General features: G+C 44.0%; 2 protein-coding genes across 7 annotated transcripts in view; one reads left to right on the top strand and one right to left on the bottom strand.

The window, feature by feature from the left end:
- ccser2a (coiled-coil serine-rich protein 2a) overlaps positions 1–17346 on the bottom strand; it is a 30568-nt gene extending 13222 nt beyond the window's left edge. The window contains exons 1-9 of one of the 6 annotated variants that reach the window (XR_008952653.1): positions 16865–17344; positions 13986–14212; positions 9031–10505; positions 8731–8942; positions 4292–4385; positions 2346–2454; positions 2084–2261; positions 932–994; positions 674–790 (exon numbers count right to left, since the gene is read on the bottom strand). Coding sequence is in view for 2 of the 6 variants with exons in the window: in XM_057047416.1 (XP_056903396.1) it covers positions 674–790; positions 932–994; positions 2084–2261; positions 2346–2454; positions 4292–4385; positions 8731–8942; positions 9031–10462 (2205 nt within the window). In the remaining 4 variants the exon portion in view is untranslated. The other 5 variants (XM_057047416.1, XM_057047417.1, XR_008952654.1 and 2 more) reach the window with 5 other exon arrangements.
- sparcl2 (SPARC-like 2) lies at positions 11498–21462 on the top strand. Its single transcript, XM_057048295.1, is given in 7 exon segments — positions 11498–11642; positions 18612–18710; positions 18944–19055; positions 19164–19473; positions 19888–20000; positions 20780–20874; positions 21005–21462. Coding segments are annotated over 7 exon segments (939 nt in total). The 3' UTR covers positions 21070–21462.
- Positions 21463–21508: the final 46 nt, after the last annotated feature.

Raw genomic sequence — 21508 nt, 5'->3', positions numbered from 1 at the left:
TATCAAAAACTGAAATGACTTTCATTAGATGAGCTAAACGTAACCAACAGTAGGAGCACCTCGGTCTATCTGTTGATGATTGTTGTATTTACTGTATGTCCAGGACATACTGTATGTTCTTTTGACCTACATGTAAAGGAAAGGTGCTGAGATTCTCATACATGCCTTTGTAACATCCAGGCTGGATTACTGTAATGTCCTTTTATCAGATTTACCAAAGAGAAGGAAGCTTGCAGATGGTTCGGAAGGCACCTGCTCGTATTCTAAACATATCAGACCTGTTCTGGCCTGATTGCACTGGCTCCCATTGCAGGTCAAAGCTGATTTCAAAGTGCTTCTTGCCTACTTATAAATTAGTAAATGGCCACGCAACAAACGTCTATTTGCTAGTTCGCTTCTCACTCTCAGGGGCTGGGACTTTTAAATGTCCCGATGGTAAAGAAGAATTCTCTGCTGAGCAAGTTTTCTCATCCCAATATTGCACCAATGTTGTTGAAGAGTCTTCTAAAAGACATTAGGCTGAAGGGTCTTGTGCTCTTTACATTTTTTTCTGTTTTCTTTGCATTGTTTTTTACCATTGTAAAGCACCAAGATGGAAAGTGCTCAATAAATAAATGTATTATTATTGTTGTTGTTGCTGTTACTATTATTATTACAGGTGTTTTGAACTCACCATTTGTTCCTGTTGTTGTTTAAGCTGATGACACTGCAGAGTGAGCTGAGCGATGGTTCCATCTCGACTCCTCAGCTCAGCTCTGAGCATTTGCACTTCCTTTATCAGCTCCTCAAACTGAAGCATGCACACGTGCGCGCACAGACACACAGACACAGACACACACACACAGACACACACACACACACACATATACACTGTAAGGCTGGGTACAACAGCACAATCACTTAGCTGCAAAATGGGTGGAAAAAATGATACCTGTGATGTGGTGTTGTCTTCAATCTCCACAGGAACATCTGGTGGAGAGTCTGTATCCTCAAGCTGGAAAAACACAGACATGAGCAAGGAGACATGGGCGCGCACACACGCACACACACGCACACACACACACACACACACACACATGCAACACAGTCAGTTGGATCAATGACAGCTGGCCTGAGGCTTGCCTGGAAAGCAAATTTCACTACTCTGGAATAAGTGTGTTACCCACAGCCGACCCTGAACTGGCAGCCACTGATGGCAGATACATGAGGTACCGGTAGATGCCAGAGATGTTTTCAAACATTCTATACATTAAAAACTCACTCGGGTCATAAAAGATCTTCACTAAATGACGCAATCGTGCTTCATCTGCTCAAAATGCTGCCACTGCAGAAAAGTCTCAGTGGCTCCATGTGAAGTTAGACTGTAAAACTGATTATTTATCTCTTTCTGTAGCAGCTTGTTGAATCCAATCTGCAGCTATGTAAGTGAGTGCAGCATCAATCTACGTCTACACCAAACCCAGGTAGCTTCAGATGGCTGCTGTACTTCTGCAGAGTAAAGTGAAGCTGTGTTAGGATGCTGCAGGGCTCATTTCCCTCCCTTCAGCTAAATGTAATATTATAAAACTACACAATTAAAAACAGACTCACTAATGGGCAACACAGACAGACTTTCTCCTGAGGCTACACGTGAAAGACTTGGGACTAATTGCAATGAGCTCAACCACATCTAAAAGGGACATTTTACTCAAATGTAAACATAAATATTGTTTTCCTGTTGTAGGCAAAGTCATTTCTTTTCACCGGTGCATTAGTGAAGCGTCCTCCAGTGTTTGTTTTGGACAAAGGGAGTTTTTTTTTCATCTTTTTTTCTCCACTGAATCTTTTATAATTTGCATTCAACATGTTTTATTCACTATGTTTTCCAATGAACAGGCTTTAATACACCCGAGAATAATCCTCAATATTGTAAAGTGGACCTATAAGAAGGGCTTGTGTTTCAATAATAAATATTTGTTTTTAATGAAGGTCATTGAATAAAAGGCTGGTTGAGGAAACAAACCAGCTATGTGTGTTCTGCTCCTCTACACAGGGTCCCAGTCCTAATGTGTCCCTGCAGTCAGGTGCAGGTGCTGCTTCATACCTGCAGCAGCATTTTCAGCCTGAGCAGCTGGTTCTTCAGTGAGTTGCAGTCCTGGGTCATGTATTCCAGAGTGAGTTCATCCACCACTGGCGTGTAACAAGGCTGCCTGCCATCAGAAAGCCCCATCTGTGGCTGCGCAGAAACCTTGATGCCATCAGAAGCCTGAAGGACCGGGGCCCTGAGACAGTAAAATTACATTTTACAGTGAATGTGAGATTACCATAAACAGGGAGTTTGTCTCAATCATATAAATCTACTCAACCTGCGATCAGGGTGGAGGTGATTTGGTCCGCTCCTGCGCTGGCATTTACGGCGCTGCCCCTGCTGACTGCTCCTCTCCACATGTTCAATATTAGACATCCCGTCAGTACCTAACAAATAATTTGCAGTATGAAGAGCAAGAATGTGTCTCAGAACAAATGGATCTGTGTGACAACACTGAGATGGGGTTAAAAATCTGTCTCAGCTGTTATTTGAAGAGAAAATGACTGTAAGATAGAATTCATGTCTGTTTTTACCTCTGTTTCTCTGGCTGCCATTCAACAACACACACGTACGCATACACACACATATACACACATATACATATACACACACACACGGAGCAGGAGAATGCAATCATCCATATTTTACACTATTTTATACTGTAATGAAATTGTGATCTGAACTCTTCCTTCTCACCACTCTAAGAAAACACATCACATAAAAACAGAGACTTAGCCACAGAGTGACAGGCAGCTTCACTTCCTACCAGGAGAAAGGACACATGAAACCATGCAGCTGGGAAATGATCCATGACCGCAACAAACTGACGATTAATACAGCACAAGACCCTTGAGTTTCTTGTGTATGCTGGATAGTTTGTGAACTTTCAAGGACAAAGAGGAATTAAAAAGAAATGAAGAAATGCTGAGGGACTTAGAAAAAAAAATCCAACAATAGTGTTTTATATACGTTACCCAAATGTCACTAAATAATACAAGAGCGGACAGCCAGTTCCATTCTCAGCAGAAAACTCTGCATTTGTTCCTCCTCCTCTCAGAAAATCCTCCATATAGAACAGATTCAAGGCAAGTGGAACTCAGAGTGGTGTGAAAAGGCTCCTCGTCCTGTCAGCTGGTGAGCAGTTAAAGGGCCAGAGAGAAAAGCAACCCAGCACCCGCCCTGCCTGATTCTGTCGTTGTTGACAGTCTTGTTTTTCTGGGAACTCCCTAGGAACTGGTGCTGGGGGGAGAGTCTGAAGCAACTGGAGCTGAGCTGTGGTCTGGCTGTTTTGTGCTGGATAGAGACCAGCTGAGATGACTGGTTCCTTTCTATAATAAAGCAGACAGACTCCTGTCGGGGACCCTACAACTAGATAAGAATATTATATTGGACAACCCCCGTCCCCATTTTCTCCTCTTCTCTTACCCACTTCCTGTTTGGTTGGAAGGTCAGGGTGTCTTGAGGAGGGAGAAAACAGCCTTTCCTGTCCTATCTTTAAGGCCTGGTCTGGTGGGAGGGGTCTGACTGGACAGTCTGCCCTGCTTATGAGACTCACACTGGTCATGATCTCGCCTGCTATAAATACAGCTGCCATGTGAAGAGGAGTAGGAAGGAATGTCAGCCCACTCCACATTCATGTCACTGGAACAACTGAATACAGCCTAATCCAACACATACAGACCAAAAGCTGCTGAGTTCATACATTCATAATGCTTAAATAGCCGAGTTATATGAACCGAGGCATCTGTGCATCTGGTCATGTGATTAGAGCCACGTCAGAGGAGGTGGAGGTAAAGGAAGAGGTGTTTGAGGTGGTGGTGGTGGAGAAGAATGAGGTGGTGAAGAAGGAGAAGAAGGAGGTGGTGGTGGAGGAAGAGGAGGAGAATGAGGAGGAGAAGGAGGAACTCCAGAGCATTGTAAGACTGGGAGCTCATAATAAGCAGTAAGCTGTATATTCAAATATTTTAATGGATTTGGCAGCAGCAAATCTCCAACAGACGCACATTTATATCACTCAGGTCATTTTCAGACATGTATTATTATCGCTCACAGAAAGATCAGACTTTGGATTTGCATTCATTTACAATTACAATCAGTATCTGTCCTATAATGCAAACACAGTGACCTCCAGCCATCAAAGCTGAAAAATTTATCACACAAAAGAGCAACTCGAAGGTAACGAGTAATTAGTAGAAGAACAGAGCGCCCGTCCTGGGTACTAACCATGGGGTCCATCCTCTGAGAGGTCCACATCCAGCATGAGGTCATCATCATCCAGCTGGGCACTTCCTGGAGAGTCCAGGTTGTTCAAGATATCCTGAGAACCATGAAAATCTACTGTTAGTAATTAATGTAAGATCATTCAGGAGCGTTGAGCTGATTCAATATGCGTCCGAATTCATCAAGCCAACCAGAATGAGCTGAATCATAATCAGCTGTACAATCCATCATATCAGCCTTTAAAATGTTATGATGGCTGCAGATTTGTGTGTCATTAGTGACTCTACTCCAGCGACTTTATCTCTCATCAGCCAATACTTTCTCACGGCATATATCAGAGATCTGTAAAACCCGTAATTATGGGTGATATTTCTGAACAGGCTGACAACACGAACAGCCCCAGAAAAGGCCGTTAAACTGACTGCTGCACTGCCGTCTGGGAAATTATTCAATGGAAAAATACCCAAAAGCAAACGAATGAATTGATATTTCAAAGCTTTGTTTTTCAAGGTAATTTTGTGCTTCATGAAAAAAATGACTGGAAGACATAAGCATAAAAATGTTAATTATTGAAAACCTCATGCGTTGCATAATAAGTGAGTACTCTGCAGTGGTTAGGGCTTAACGGAGGAAACATCAAAGGAATAAATCACAAATGCTGCTTCAGTCAAAGAGAAATTACACAAATGCAGGTGGACATAGAGCCGTCTCATCTGTCCTACTGTCTGGTGTCAGACGGTTGAAGCTGGGCCGTTGTACCACCATTGATCTCCCACCTTCAGCCTACATCCCAACATTTGGATGCTTAGAGTTTATGTAACATTCGTCCCTCAAAGCTGTTCTGCTACAATTGGAGTGGTTTCAGACAGGACTGAAGTGGGACAACTGCAACACAATGGGAGCAGAGACAGGAGATGACTGTACTGATGGGCACCATGGAAACCATGGAAACATGGGAGAGGATCAACCAACTGTACAGGGTTGAGGATTTACGATGCATCAGCTTGAACAATCAGAGTTCCCCTGTAGGACCTTAAATGAGCATGTCCTGTGTCCATCTCAACATCAGTTTGAAGCAGTTTTAATGCTTGTGTTGGAGGAAAGATAATGATTTTAAGGATGGGATGGTTGGTTCTTCTCAAGTTATTGGCTTTTTGAGATGGTCCATCACTCACAGACTCCCACTGGTTTCGTGTGGGAATAATAATCCCGACTGTTGATCTGAACCTTCCAGAGTGCTGAAGTACGGTAACTGCAGCATGTCACAGTTACTTCCTCCACAATCAGTCCTGTCTCTACTGCTCACCTTCGATGTGAGGGTTTGGATTCCAAGACATTCAGACTAATTTCCTCATTTATATCTATTTTTTCTGTCCTTCATCCCAGCATCATTCGCAGCTTAATCCCGTCTCTCACGTTCATCGAGTGCCTCCCAAGGAAATTACATTTCACACTGGCAGCACACAATAGCTCAGAGCAATGGAAAAATCAGGATAATCTCTCAGTTGGGGGGAGGGGATTCCCATTACTGAGAGATCCACTCCAGCAATGGTCTCAGAAAACAATTGTGCCTCACAGCTATCGTAACATAACATTAAAGGTTCAGTGGACGTGATATTAAATTCATTCTGTCACAAAGAATCCAGACTGTGTTGTGTAATAACACCTCCCAAATGGACATGACACCATTAACCTGCTTTCACACATATTCACACACACGCATTGTAATCTGACTTCAAACTGGATTTGACAGCTAACCCACTGGTTTTCATCCATCCAGCAGCCATTACAACCATCCTACCATCTTGTGGCATCCTATCCCATCATAACAACAGATGAATCTTTTAACACACTGCTGGAACATACAGAAACTTTCTAAACTTTGAAAGCTGAGCCTCAATTGTCCAGAGCATCAGTACAGACCTAGAAAAAAGGGGAAGAAACATTACTGCAACTTTAATTTGACCCTTTCTGCTCCGTGAGAGCAACTTTTTGAAGTATTGAGGAGAAACTGGCTGAATGTAAAAGAGCATCATGACACACAATCAGCAGTCAGCTCATTTTCACTTCGGGAAATAAGGTAAAATCAAGAAGTGTCAGGGAGAAGTTTCAGAGAACTGTACTTTTTATTCTTCAGAGTTTACGCGTGAAACTTCTTCTTTCTTTTGCATGTTGTGATGAAGAGCGCAAAGAACTGATTATTAATGACAACATTTTCAAAATATTGATGAAATAAACATTCCAAAAATGCCTTTGAGCTGGCAGCAGCACTGGGGAGAAGAGACATGACAGCGGTTTAAACTGTCAAATCATCACATGAAATAATAAAATGCAAAAAGGGAAAGTTGAATTAAATGCAAAGGAATTCATTACAAAGCCTCTACTGTAAGGAGGGAACAATACAATTTAATGTGATCCTCTGAAAACTGCCACCTTCACTACCTTCGTTACCATCGGCTTGTCTTTCCTATCTGATGTTTCCATTTATATGCAAAGTCCAAAGAGGTTTAGAAGGCAGCATGATAATGTAGTATAATAACCCAGCACTGCTGTTGGAGCCTTAGTGAGTCATTAACAGAGATGATGGAAAGACTGTTGTCATCTGAAGATGCCTCAGTCCTCAGGAATAACAAACACCACCTCAGAGGGCTTCTGCTGTGCTTGTCGATTCCAAATGAAGACAAACAAAACTAGGTGAGTTGAAGTTTTATTAATGTCTGCATACAGGCTGCATTATCTATACATGGCTGGGAAGCCCTAGACAGGAAGCGTAAGTGCTTCACTCATTTACACTCTAATAAACTCGCCTGTCTCAAGCCGAAACCACAGAAGAGCACAAACCAAATAAATCAGTTAAGAGGCAGTGGTAACTCATTTGTAAAGAAACAGAGGGGACTAGCCAATGGATTGTACCCTCTGGTGTTTGGCATGAAAACAGAGGAAACAGAGGAATGGAATGCCAAATGGATTTTTGCAACCGACAAAAGAAACAGAGGTCCAAAAGCAACAGTACACAAGAGTCAAAACTTCAAAGAGAAACTCAACACAAGGCAGTCCTTTAGGTGTTTCACTGCATGTACGTGCAGGACTGTTATTTTAGAGAAAGAAGAAGAAGAAAAGTTTAAAAAACAGAACCCCATACTACATACATAACCCCCATTACAAATTTAGGAACGATGCCTTGACTGTTTTCTGAGGTAATTGCCAGGCTGTTGGCGATTGATACGCTCATTTTGTAATAAAGTGAGAGGCCACCAGACATCATTTCTACGTCTGATGATGCCTGGCTTTGGTGTGGGACAAAATTGTGTCAAAGCCAGAGAAAAATGAGGAGTTACTGTGAGAGGAGGCCTCCATTTCACAATGCCAATTTTGCAAAGCTGCTACTGTACCAAAAGGCATGGCGCATCATGGGAATGCTATTATCAGCTCAGGTAGCCCACTCCATGAATTTGTACAGTGGCATAAGCCTGCAGATAAAACAGAGCTGGGAAAATGCAGGAACACACAAGCCAGGAAAAATGCAAAAGTGCGTGCGTTTCTGCCCTCAGAAGGAGTCACAGTGCCCCCAAGTGGAAAGAGTTCGTCACTGCAGCTGCACGGCCAAAACAAGCCCGAACAGCTAATCTGTCGTTCAGAGCTAGAAAACCTGCTCCATCATTTCATTTCCTTTCTTAACAGAAGAATCTGCTCTGTGTGAAAAGGAAGAATGAGAAGGAGGCATCAACAGATGCAAAAGAAAAATGTGACTCCAATTACATGAAGCAGGCTCATTTCCTCTAATCAGATATATGAGTAACGTGTTTGAAAGGCTGATCTTCACACCAGAAATGGATTCTTCTTCCTTCCCGATAACCCCTATTTTCACTTTACTTCCATTTCCTTTATTCTCCGTGAGGCAAAGCATTTTCACTTCTTATAGTGAGTAATGTCAGTCAATTTGTTCCATCTAACCAGGTGAGATTTTTAAGCTTTTTAAATTATCTTTCTATATTTGTTTCAGCCAGGAAACCAAGAAACCTCAAAAAGGCCTCTGAAGGTGTGAGAACCAGCCAAAATGTCCTCATTTTGCTAATGTATATTCTGGTCCCCATTATGTACAGTAGCATTTACAATAACACGCACTGTAAAACCGTTGAACCGTTACATGTGATGAGGGTCTGTGTCAACAGCAGAGGTATGAACAGAACACGGATACATACACACACAATTGCACAAATGCACAAATCATGTTACATAACTTTAAGTCCAGTAGATTTTAAGCTCTTTAGAAATTCCTGAGATCAGGTGCTCTGCAGAAAAACTTTGTTATTTGCTTCGGTAAGTTAAAAACCAGTAAAAAACAAACAAAAAAAAACACCATTTACTCATCAGAACCCACCATTAATTTGAGTGAGACAACTGGTCCCAGTTTGGACTAAATGCAAAGTCACCAAACTCACCAAGCTGTTCAGCTCTGAGTTATCATAGCTGCCACACTGATGTGTCCCGTTCCCCATGAAGGGCTCCAGACCATCTTCATCCCACATGTATGTCCCCCCTGAGCTGTTGGAAGGGGATAGCTCCACAGATGAAGCTTGAAGAACATCACTCAGATTCGGGGACAATAACAGTGGCCCCTGGGAGTCTTCCATGGGACTTTCTTCTTTATAGCCTGCAGAGAACATGTCAAGACAGGATAAAAGTTTACAAAAATGACATAGAAGTGGGGCTGAGATTCTCACAGATGAAGTTTTTCTTGCCTTCCAAGCCCATATTGTCCCAGTCAAGCGTCCCACTGTGAACACTGTGAAGGCTTTGAGTCGTGTTTTGAGTGTTTCCACTGTCAGGCAGGTCTCCATCACTGAACACATCTTCAGCACTGTAAAAGTCATCTAGGAGCGCTTCATCAGCGTCACCTTTGTCTAGTGATGAGGCCGAAGAGAAGGACATTTCCTCCAGAGTCTCACCTGCTGCCAGTCCACAACTCTGAGAGGGCACGCCACTCTCTCCATCTCTCTTCTCCCCATCTCCACAGCTTCCATCAATGTCACCTTTGAAGTCTCTTTTGTCAGCTTCAACAGTCAGCTCGATGTCTACTGCTGATGGTGTTCCACACTCAGAAACAGCTGATGGTCCTGTTCCTTTGACCTTCCCAAAAAATAAAGGCTTCTGCTCAGGTTTGACCTGCCCTGGTCGAGTCAGCCTGTAGCCAAAAGACCCTGCAGTGTTTCTCAGTGACTTAGTGAGAGAACAGCTGGGCAGCAGGTGCTTCTTCAGAGCAGTGGGAGTACTGGGAGAGGGTGGGATTGAGAGGGTAGGCATAGAGGAAGTACCTGAAGGAATTCGACTGCACTGGAGTGCTCCACCTAAACCTCCAGAACCTCCAAGGGTGCCATTTACAGCTCCAAGGCCTAACCCAATTCTACCATTGCTCAGCTGGGGAGGCCTGAGGAAATTGTTCTTAGGAGGCCTGAGCTGAGTGTTAGCTAGAGGCTTGGCTAGCTCCACTGCTCTGTTGAAGGAGAAAGAACGCGTCATGGGCTGACTGGTGGGTGAAGGAATCTGCTTGAAGTGGGTGAAGCTGTTCGAGCGAACCATGTTGTCCACTGGCAAGAACTTTAAGCTGTCACTAGACTGGGAGAGACTGTCCTGAGAGCTGCTTCTGAGGGAGCTGGACCCCAATTTAGGACGAACGAGGCGAGACTCTGATCCTGTTGGTGCAGGAATATTGGAGCTATTGTGATCTATTTTTGCACCATCCATTGAACTTGGACCCATTTTGCTGCCAACTTTGGGACTCATCTTCAGGGATTGTTTGGGAATGGCTTTTGGACTGGAAGCAGCTAGCATCAAGGAACCTGATCTCTTCATCTTGGGTGTTGCTGGAGACCCATTCTTTGCCTCCTTCACACATGATGAAAGTTTAGCCTTGTCTTCATCCTCAAGCCAGGTGGGGGTAGCAGAGATAGCTGGAGCTCTCCCTTCATCCCTTTTCCATTTTAGGGAGAAAGAGGAAGCAGGGATCGCACTATTTGGACATGTTGCTGGAGGACTGGTCTTACCATCCTGGGCAGGTGTGACCACCTGTGCAGAACCATTAGATAAAGCGCTGCTGCCACCACCCGAGCAGCGTCCACCAAACTTAGGCAATCTGGATACCATGGCAGACCTGAAGGATGCTCTTTCTTCCATGAGATGCCAACAGCAGCATTGAGGAACTGGGAATCACACGCAACTGGGGAAGGATAGAAAACAGTCAATTACGAGGCTTTGTGGGCAAAATTCTCTAATTAAAATAGACCTTTAATTTCACACATATAAAAACATGCTCTGCAACAATAAATTGATAAATAAAAGTGTCTTGGTGCTGTTTACCTGCTGAAGTGGGTACATGTGTGCTTCTAAAGAATGCCATTAGCAACATTAAGGTTTAATCTGAAAAGCTTACTTGCTGCCTTAAAGCTTTTATATGCTCATGTGAGGAACACAAAGACTCCTTTTAACTCTAAGAAGCTCAATTATATGACGGAGTTGATCTCTGCTGTTGTAAAATGATTTATTGAAAGACAAAAACTAAATCCACAACTGTTAGGTTCAAACTGTTCATATACCAATGCTGTAACTACTTATTATCACTCCTGACCAGAACCCTGTGACCTACTTTAGCTGATGTTCTATCACCTCAGGATAGCAGGAGACAACCTGACCATCCATCCCCCATTTTCTCATATGTTCCTTTTGTAAATATCATGCTTGTTTTATCCTGTGACGCTTATGCTTTATCATATGACGCTTACACTTAAGCTTATTGTAATCTTACATGTTCGTGTGCTAGTATAAAAATAAACCTCGCCAGGGCCCACACTTGTAGCTCACACTGCAGACGTGTGGTTGCCCTTGCAGCAAGTAAACTGAAGCTTCCATCTCATTCCGCTGATGGCAACAGCACAGGAAGAAAACTGATCACTTTCTCCCCAACAAAAACTATGACCTAAATTATCTGCAAAGTGTACAGAAATAAAAGGTTTCTATGGAGCCTGAGGCTTTTTTTATCCACGGCCTACAGCTGCCATAGGGATGAATATGAATATGCACAGAAGACTGGACAATTCTTGAGGGACATAAGAAAACCAGTATTGGCAAGATGAGCATTATCTGGATAGTAAGTGGGATGTGCCTGAAAAACCTCACCGGGCTGATTTCATCAGGCATCCCATTCCCAACTACATGCCCAAACCACCTTATCTGGCTCCTGTGGATGAGGAGGAGCAGTTCTACTCCGAGCCCCTCCTTAAAGATCGAGCTTCCCACCCAGACATCCTGCAGGGGAAACTGGTGTCGGCCGCTTGTGTCCGAGGATTCAAAGGAGAGGGTAGCAACATAGATCAGCTGGGAAATCACTCAGAAAAGCTTGGTCTTCTGATTTACCTCCTTCTTTACCACAACATAGTCTATATCAGCGCTGATTCTTCCCTCCCTCATGATTCCCAACATCCTCTACTTGGGCCATGACCCCAACGTCTGACCTGGGGATTTCATTTATTGTAAGTAGACCTTGGGTGGAGTGACTGCTAGCTACATCCATTTGAAGATGATGATTCATGATAGTACTGAGATCAGGAAGAGAGGAGCAGCTCAGCTCCAGAACCCTCACACATGCAGATTGTGTCAGGACTGAGTGCTGATTAAGATTTCTAAAGTGGACTAAATGTGTCTGATGTGTCAATAGCGGAAATCATACATTGACCTCTGCTGCTGCATTTAAAACAGAAGGGTTAGAGCTAATGCTGAACACACTGCTGTCAGAATTTATTAGCAGAATTTATTTAATTAAAAAAGCTTTAGCTCCTGCTCCAGGTGCAGGTAACAGAGACTTGGTCTATTTTCTCTATTAAAACCTTCTGATTTGCACTAAATTCAAAAGTGAATCATTGAAGCTTGTTTTGATGTCTGGCACAAAGGCAGATAGTGGGGCAATAATCCACTGGTGCGCTCAAGAGGTGGGGGAGGGGTGCAGAGTCTCGATGTGCCCCACATTCCCGTGCATAGACACACGTGTCTGCAATCAAACAGGCTGACTAACCACTGCTGCACAAGTGTCTGGCTACGCCACCATCCTAATCTGCTCCATAAACACACATGAAATCAGGTCAGCGTGTGTATTCACTTTAACCAAAGCTCCTCTGCCCTGGGGAGGGGGCGGTCACGGGAGTGAGAGCATGTCTATGTGGGTCTAATCGGTACCGATAAGATCTGCTGTCAAAGTCAGCCTCTCGGAGTTCGATGACCTTAAACTGCTCCAGGCACATACAGTATTTGCTCTCATCCTTTCAAGTAATGGTTCAATATCTCTTACAATATTTACAAAAACAACAAATTACAAGGATAACACGGATACAAAGGTCAGCTCAGGAGGAATCAGAATAACAAAGATCCCATCTCACAGATTCAGTGGTGGAGCGGCAACGCATCTGAGCCATCTGCCCAGCACCCATATGTGAAAGTGTGCCACTCCCTGTGAACAAACATCCCAGAGCCTCAGGAGAGCTAAACCAGCGGCTCCACTGGGCAGCAAAGGAAACTCAGGCTCTGAAATGATGAATTTTGCATTAAGAGAGAAAAAGATGGAAGACAGCCCACGAGTACCACAGCTGGGACTCAAATATTTTCCAGAGAATGAATCAACTAAGCAAGTCAGATGTTGAAACACCTTCAACTCATGGCACGAAGGTTGTAGGCTCCAGTCCTACATGCATGAATAAAACACTAAAAAACTGGTGTCACAAGGAGGTCCAGAAGGTCAACGGGATTCAGTGATCTGATCTAGCAGAATGAGCTCATTCATTATTCTTCTGGCAAAGGTTCCAGGTTCAACTGTGCATAAACTCAGGAGAGATGTCTTCTTCAGTGGGTGCATGCAGATGGAGCAGGACAGCCTCAGGGCTTCGACCTGTCAGGTCACAGAGTCGACACATAAATGGAGATGATGTGCACGGTAAAGGAACGCTCAGCACCGTTTCTAAACGGGAGGGCGTGGTTTGTTTTCTGCCAGCTTGGTCCTGATTCATGATGTGATAAAGAGCCACAAACAGCATAAAACTTCTTCCCGGGACCTGCCAACTGCAGGAGTCAAAGCAGTTGATGTGGATGTTAGAGTCAGAGGATCCATGGTAGGCCTTCCATGCGTGATCACACATGATCAGATTTGGAGGGCTGAGGACAATCCCCCCCCCCTCCCCTCCCCGGGCGTTCTAGTGCAACTGAAGCACAGAGTTGATTCATTTAGTGGCAGGTTTACGTGTTGGTGGAAGAAGATCTGGACTAGTCATCAGACAGGACAGTACTGGGCCACGTCACGATCCCGGAAGAGATTAAAAAGAGAGACATTAATGCAGACTAATAGGATGAGACAAGCATGAAAGCAACACTGATACCTATTGAGTGAAAGCAATACTGGGACAAGCGGTGCTGATGCATGACGACCCAGATTTGCCAAGAGGCTTTGCTAGTGCTGTTTACCAGTCCAGAACTTGAAGATCAAATGACAGGGACCAGTACAGCCACCAACATTAAGGTGCAAAGCAAAATGATGCAAGTATCAACGTGAACTTCCACAAGCACAGATGAATAAACCCACTACAAGTCCAGCTTTCAGGGCTGGTAAGCTCTGGTTCAGATGAAAATGTAGCATGAGGAGTAAATTAGAAGAAATTACCTTATTTAAGAGATTTTAGGATGCCCGATCATTCATCTACATCCCGGAGTCAACCATTACGAGAAGAGCTACATCCTGTCGAATGACTCTGCACTTTGTTGCCTCCCTCTTCTAAACTGAAAGTAAGAGAGTGCACGAACGACGGCAGCGTGCAGCAACAGGAAGACGCTCTCCAGAGGTCGGCCTGTGTGCTGTCTGCCTCTCTCCTCGCACGTCTGTGGCAAAAGCTGTGTGGGTGGAGACAACAGAGACTTTGTGGATGTGTTAAATATTTGATAGAGCATCTTTTTGGAGTCTTGGTCACAAAGCTGAACTGGGATAAGATTTTCAGGGGCCAAATGAGGAGAAGCTGCATAGTTAAAGGTTTGTTTACAATTAACTAAAAGCCAAAAATAAGTGATTCTTTTTTAAGTTTAAACATCTCTGAATATCACACATGACATGGAAATGAATGTTGCCTCTTCATAAATTACAGCAACTGTGTAAATATGTGCTAAAACCAATGTAAGACCCACATCACATTTTCTAGAACACAGGATGATCCACCAGAATTACAGGAAAACTAAATCTTTGATCAATGTGGATTCTCAGAAGAATAAAGGACAGAACAACATACAGACTGTAGCTCTGACCCTCCTCTCTAAGTTTAGACAAGCCTTTAAATGATCATCTCTTAAATACTTCAGTTTCCTTTCTGCCCAACTTGTTTCATTCTATTAAGAGCTTTATTAAAACCTTTCCCTTCATTCTGCAGCAACATTTTAGTCCACCAACTCATTGGAGGCAACAAAACTGCCTCTGCACCTGCCTGCGAGTGCAGATTTCCTCAGGGTTTAGTGCTGAGGTAAACTGATGTAACTGGATGGGACTCTCTACTCAACACACACACACACACACACACACACACGCACACACGCACACACACACACACACAGACGCACACACGCACGCACGCATGTTATTCTGGGTGAAACATTAGCTGAGGAACAGTCATGAAAACAGAGAAAATCAGCATGTGCACTTTTTTGAGAATCTCAAACTCTGTTTTTTGACCTTTAGTTCCTTTAGACCTTTATCTTTAGTTTAAGGACCTTTTCACTAACTTAGAGGTTTCATAATGTTGGATTGTGGTTTTTCATTTTAAACAAATACTGAGACAGCAGCCTGTGTGATCCCAAGGCCACAAAGACTCGATCACGAGACCACACAACTCAGGAGGGATTACTGAATGGGATTTGACAGAGAAGGAGCCTGGTGAAAGTTTAATCCAGTTAGAACACCCGACCTGTACATAAACGTACTGTAAAAACACATATCAGCTGGTAGTTGGATGATTGGGCTTCAGCTTAAATTATAATACTGGTTAATTATGATACTCAAGCAAAGAAACTGCTGAAAGTATCACCATAACTTACATCATCAAGCTAATAAAGTCTAATTCCTCCCAGGCAACATTGTGCTCACGGTGACATCTGTGCAAACACACTAAAGAGCACAAAGAGAAGAACAGCCAACAATCAACACAGGATGCCATGAATGAGCTGCACGTGGGTTTACTGTGCATGTGGACATTTCCTGTGCTGGTTATTTTATTTTAGCAACCTTTGCAGGACAGTGCATTAGTCTGCGTTAGCGTAACTGAGAGCCTACATGCTTTTTGCCCACATGGAGCTATTCCAGGACCTGCAGCATCTGTGTGCATGCTCAGGGACGAGCATGCACTGCACACAGATAACTGATAAGCACGACTAATTATAGCCGTGATGACCGACCACATAGGGAGAGGCAGGCCCAAGGAGGATCAGGGAACAGTCAAAGTCATAGCAGGTCCGTAGCCTCAGAGCTCAACACCAGTCAGTGCACAGGTGACGTCATCAGCATGCAGGTCAAAAGGTCGGCCAAACGTACACAAATGACTTACAGGTGACATCACTGTCAAACAGGACGACATACAAGTAGGAAGAATGTAAATCCCCCCCCCTTAGCCTTTCACCACACGCCTGTGGGACTTGCTGCCATTGTCATATAAGTAATGAATTGTTGTCTCTGTTGTTTTAGGCAGCTTATAGTGTCCCGCAAAGGTGCTGGGGTATGCACAAGTGCTATCTTTCTACATAGATTAAAAACAACTGGCGCTGATGGTCAGAGACACCCTGGAGGGAAACCCCCTTGCTATTAACTGCTGTCTGGGAGGTTGGGGCTGTTGAAAGGCAGACTGGCATAGATGTTCAGCTGTTGTTGGATGGTCAAACTGTAAACACACCCTCAGCCGGGGGAGGGGGGGGGCTCCAAACCTTCTGCAAACAGGTGCTTAAAGGGACACACACAAATTTGCATATCTGAGTTGGCATCGTTGGTGGGAATGCACCTCAGGGAGGGAGGGGGTATATTAAGGGGAGTGCATCACCCATTACCCTGACTTGTACTGGCGCCTGATGTCAGTCTGGGATGGAATCCATGTAAATTTAAACTCCAGCTGTGGAGAAAATGAATCCTCATATCTGAGTCTGACTTGCACAGAATGTATAGAATATTTAGGTTAAATATGAAGCTCCCAGCAGTTTAAGGCTGAGGTCATGAGGACACTTTTTATCATCACATTTCCCATTATGAGGTCCCTCAGCAGAACCTCTGCTAATAAAAACTTATATAATCTTACTTCTCATCTGCCCATTACGTAAACGGTCGTTTTTATTCACGGAAGAGTTAGTTTTCCAGATCATGTTCCCACCGTGGGGTGGGGTGTGTGTGTGTGTGTGTGGGGGGGGGGGGGGGGGGGGGTGATTAGATGTTATAAAACATGGCCTCTGACATGCAGGAATATCTGCATCTTTATTACAACCAAAGGGACAATAAAACACACTGGAGCTAGCACTTACCTGGATTCTGTCGTTAGGAGCCTATTTATGATTATGATGGATCAGCACAAACATGCTGAAAGTAAAGAGCTGAACAATGCAAGAAGCAGCAAAAGGTCCCGTTCCTGTTTAAAATGTCCAAATACACTTTTCTAGCCCATAACTGTGTCAATCTCCTCCGCTTGAAGACCGAAATCCCGAATGCTGTGCACTCGATAAAATCCTGGCGAGAGTCAGGTCAAAATCAGCGAGTTTGAGGAGAATTTCTCCCGGTTCCGAGCGGCGGCTGGTTCCAGTTTAGTGAACAAAACAAACCAGCGGGGCTGCTGGTGCCTTAGCCCGGAGTTGGTGTCACACAGTCGAGAACAGCCGATCAAAGCAATATCCACCTCAAAAAGGACAAAAAAAACCCGAATACAACAGCTAAATGCTGGTAAATCTTTACTTCAGAACAACCAGCATGGGGTAAGTGACCACAACAGGCGGCCCGACGAATAAACTGACCCCGGAGGGGCGGAGCGAGACGGCGGCCCCTGCAGGCCGAGTGGGCCCATAACAGGCCTGCCGTGCATTTGAAAATAAAAGCGCCTAAAATGTTACATTTCCAATTGTTTACATTTTTTAGGCTTCATTGTCCAAGGAAATCAAATGAAAAGGCAGTTAGGAACTAAATGTCATCAAATCTTTTTGTGTTGGATACTCAAGGAAATAAAACTGCTGTTAGCAACTTAATGACAGCAAAAACTCATTATTCGGCAATAAGAAGAGATAAAGTCCACCGTTGAATGTATGAATGCACAAAATTTGCCGATGACTGACAATGACCGCCCCCGCCCATTCTGGAGAGAAAGTAAAATATTTTCTACATCCTTTGGGCACAAACTTTCAAAGACTTAGATGGTTTATGCATACAGAAGCCTACTAGAATAGCATGCTTCCTTAATGAGAGCAACTGGGATAAGGAATTTAGAAATAAGGAAATAAGATTAAAATACATTTAATAGAATTCCTAGAGAAAAACTGCACTGCAGCCACACGGGGCAGCACTTGATGATGCAAACATCAATTAGTTTTAAAGCAGATAACAGACAGTGTGTGAGAGGAACTAATGCGCCGAAATGAGTGACCCCCTTTCTCCTTCTTCACACTCATTTAGTATTTCTCTCAGCCTTTTTGCCCCTTTAATAATAGTCACTTCAGATGCTCCCTTGGGGCTTTTGGCAAGATGAGTAGAGCAGGAGGGGTCAAAAAAGAGAGATTAAGGGGAGAAGAAGCGAGAGAGCCACAAAGAAACCTGAAGGTAAACAGACAGAAGAAGCTACAGAGGTAATGTGGAGGGTTTTTTTTCTGAATTGTGGGTGATTGTATCAAATCTAAATACAATCAATCAATAATTTTAAATTCTCTTTTGCAAATGATTGTGTTCATCATTTGAAGCGGCTTCATGCTTTGGTGATACTTTTTTTTCAAATATATTCTTCCTGCAGGGAAACCATGAATTCATGCTTTTTCTTTACCTTAATTCTTCTGCTTGGGCTTCAAATGAATGTTACTATATAATTCCCTCATATTTGCATATCTTGAATAACAGTAAAGCTGCACACAGAGATGGTGTGGAGGCTCAATATATCCAGTATTTTGGGTCATATGTGCACCTCTTTGCCAGCTGATGTGGGATTTGGGGGCAGATGTGGACCTGGCAGTGATTACAAAGTTCCTGGGAAATATATAATTTAAACAGTATCATATAGAACATATTCCTGACCAGTGTGTGTGTGTGTGTGTGCGTGTAAAAAACCCCGGGGCCAGCATAAACAAACACAGGCTGAAGAGAACCTGAGACCCTACATTGGCAGAGTCGATCCTGGTAAGACTGAAATAAATGTATGTTCTGTCCATGCAGCACAGACTTGTAAATGCAGGAGACATTTAAAAAGATGTTTTCAGAATTTTCACAATCCCACACTCTACAAACACAAGTGCATTTTTGCCTTTTAACCACCTCCAGCGTAGCCTAGAATGTTCACCAATTAGTCATTAAAGCTGAAAACATCGAACCTGGAGACATGAGAAATGTGCCGTCACTTCCTTGTGTGTCAGAAAAGCTGTGAGAGCTGCTGAGATGCCACAGTCCAGTGGGGTCTTGGTGCCAGGTCATTCAGAAAAATAGAGTCCGGATCCCCAAATATGTTTGTCCACAATCATGTCCAAGGTAAGGACCAACATATGCAACTAAAATCAAACATTTTAAGGTTTAATTATCAGATCCAGCAGTTCATCAGAACATTCTGTCCTTACATGCACTGGCCCATGTTCTCAGCCAGGGGACGCCAGTCTGCAGTGTTCTGGGAAACACCTATGCAAATGAATGTGTGCTGCACAGAGAAGCCTGCAGAAAGAGATGTCGGATTGGTCTGGCTCACAGAGGAGCCTGTCTAGGTAGCTACACAGAGCTGATCAACACCACAAATCCCTCCCTCTATGCACTTCTGTGTGGAAAATCAGTCCCATTCTCTCCTGGAGCAGTCCCGAACTGGTTCCTGCTCCTGAGTCGTGTGGGGAAGTCCTACTCACCTGGTGCTTCATCCCAGCGCTGCCTCAGCCACAGACAAAGGACCCAACTAGCTCAGGTATCCATTGTCTGCATGAGTAGGGCCAGTCATGGTGCTGCTGTTGCAGGTGTGTCTGTATCAAAGTGAAAAATAGAGAGGTATATAACATGAGTGATATAATATACTTATTATGACCCAGCTCTACCCACCAACTGAACACCAGACTCCAACTTCATGCTCCAACTTCATACACGATGTGGTCAGTACTTACTAAATCATTCAGAGAGATGATGAGGAAAGGGATGAGCTCATATCTACATTGACCTTTTGCCCTCCAGGAGTATTATGATTAAGAGATTCTAGCATTTTATCAGTACGACAAATGATATCCAGTTGTTTGGATATGTTTTGGGATATTTGTGTTTGAAACATTCAACAACGCAAACAAAGCACAATGATGGTTTATTAGCACTTACATTTTGTGTTTTTCAGGAAAGGTTCACCATGTTGGACAGGAACAAAGATGGAACATTGAGCCGTGTAGACCTGAAGAAGATGACTTATAGGACGATGCCGCTGGAGAGTTGTGCAATGCTCTTCTTTCAGTCAGACCCACCTCCCACCACCCCAGTAACACTGCAGGGTTTAATTCCTGGTTCACATCCTATTAATTCAGTTTTGACACATTTGCCCCTCTGAATATAGAGCAGCATGATAACACGACACCTTCAAACACACTGCTGCTGCTCTGCTGTGTATTTGTCAACGTGTGCGCGACACATTGGCTCTTATAGGAACCTCCATCTTTCTGCAGCTGAGCTAGCTGAAACATGGAGGGTTAAAAATGTCACGTTGGGATGTTTGAGCTCTGCTTTGAGGCACTGATGCACCACCCACCATGCTGTTCTCTCTGCAGGCCCTCCATACATTCAGCCAAGCCAACATCCACTTCCTCTAACCCTTTCTCTCCAGTCACATGACCATTCCCTCTTTCCACCATTTACCCTCCTCTACACTGGAGGGTTTCATCTTCCTCTTGACTGGTTTCCTCCAGTTTCGACTGGACTGTTCTCCACAAACACCACCACAGCACTCACTCAACTCACTTTCACCCGTCTCATGGTGTCCTCCTTTCATTTCATCCTGTGTCTTTTGTATCTGTCCTCCCCCTCTTTTTCTCTGCCAGTCTGCAGTGACTGGTTTTGTGGGAGTAACACTGGCTGCTTCAATGTCAAGCCATTCCCAGCAATGATAATGTTTATTACCTGCTGGGTGTCCCGCTGCTCATGGACGCACACAAATGGAAGCAATACCCTCCAGACTCATATGGGGGAGATGAATGGATGGTTCCGACCTCCCTCAGCCAACTGGGTTGTGTTTACAGATCATGTGACCATAACAGGAACAAGAAGGTGACCCTGCAGCAGTGGACGACCTGTCTGGTGGATCGAACGGAGGCCTGGTTTCACAGTTTTATGTGCTAGTGGAAACTCTTTGTTGTTAAAGCACAAACAGCATCAGATAGTCAGAGGGAGTTTTATTGGGAATCAAGGACTAAATGAAATACAGTCTTTGAATTTAGTGAAATTAGTTTCCGTTTCCTCCCCAGCAGTGAGGATGGGCTCCCAGAAACTGTGTCCTGAAGTCAAGAATACCGCCTCTAAGATGGACTGAAGTCTGGAGCTGCGTGTTCTGAATGGACTGAGTAACGTTACAGCTAATGACTTTGATCACAACTGTCAGAAACATGACAGCACTTGGACATTTTCTACTTAGCAGACTGACAGAAGAGGCTCAGAGACTGATGAGGTCGATGTATGTGATGAGCGTAAAGACAAAGAAAGAGCTAGAGAAGAAGAGGATGTAACCAGAGAAGAGAACCAAAGAGATCATGTGAAGAGGTGAAGGCAGAAGATGCATCATAATATCCCACAAAGAAGGGAGAGGAGAGGACAGTGGACGAGTGAAAGAGGGGAGGGGAGGAGGTAATGCACTGAAAATGAGAGTACAGAGTAATGGAGTGATACATAAAAAATGGATCAGAAATGAGGGAAAGACTGAGAAGGGAGAACGAGGGAGGGAGGGGGGGAGATGGAGAGAGGGGGAGGTGAGA

This window comes from Takifugu flavidus, chromosome 11, assembly GCF_003711565.1.
Source record: "Takifugu flavidus isolate HTHZ2018 chromosome 11, ASM371156v2, whole genome shotgun sequence".
NCBI classification, from domain to species: Eukaryota; Metazoa; Chordata; class Actinopteri; order Tetraodontiformes; family Tetraodontidae; genus Takifugu; species Takifugu flavidus.
This window is presented reverse-complemented; position numbering and strand designations above follow the sequence as displayed.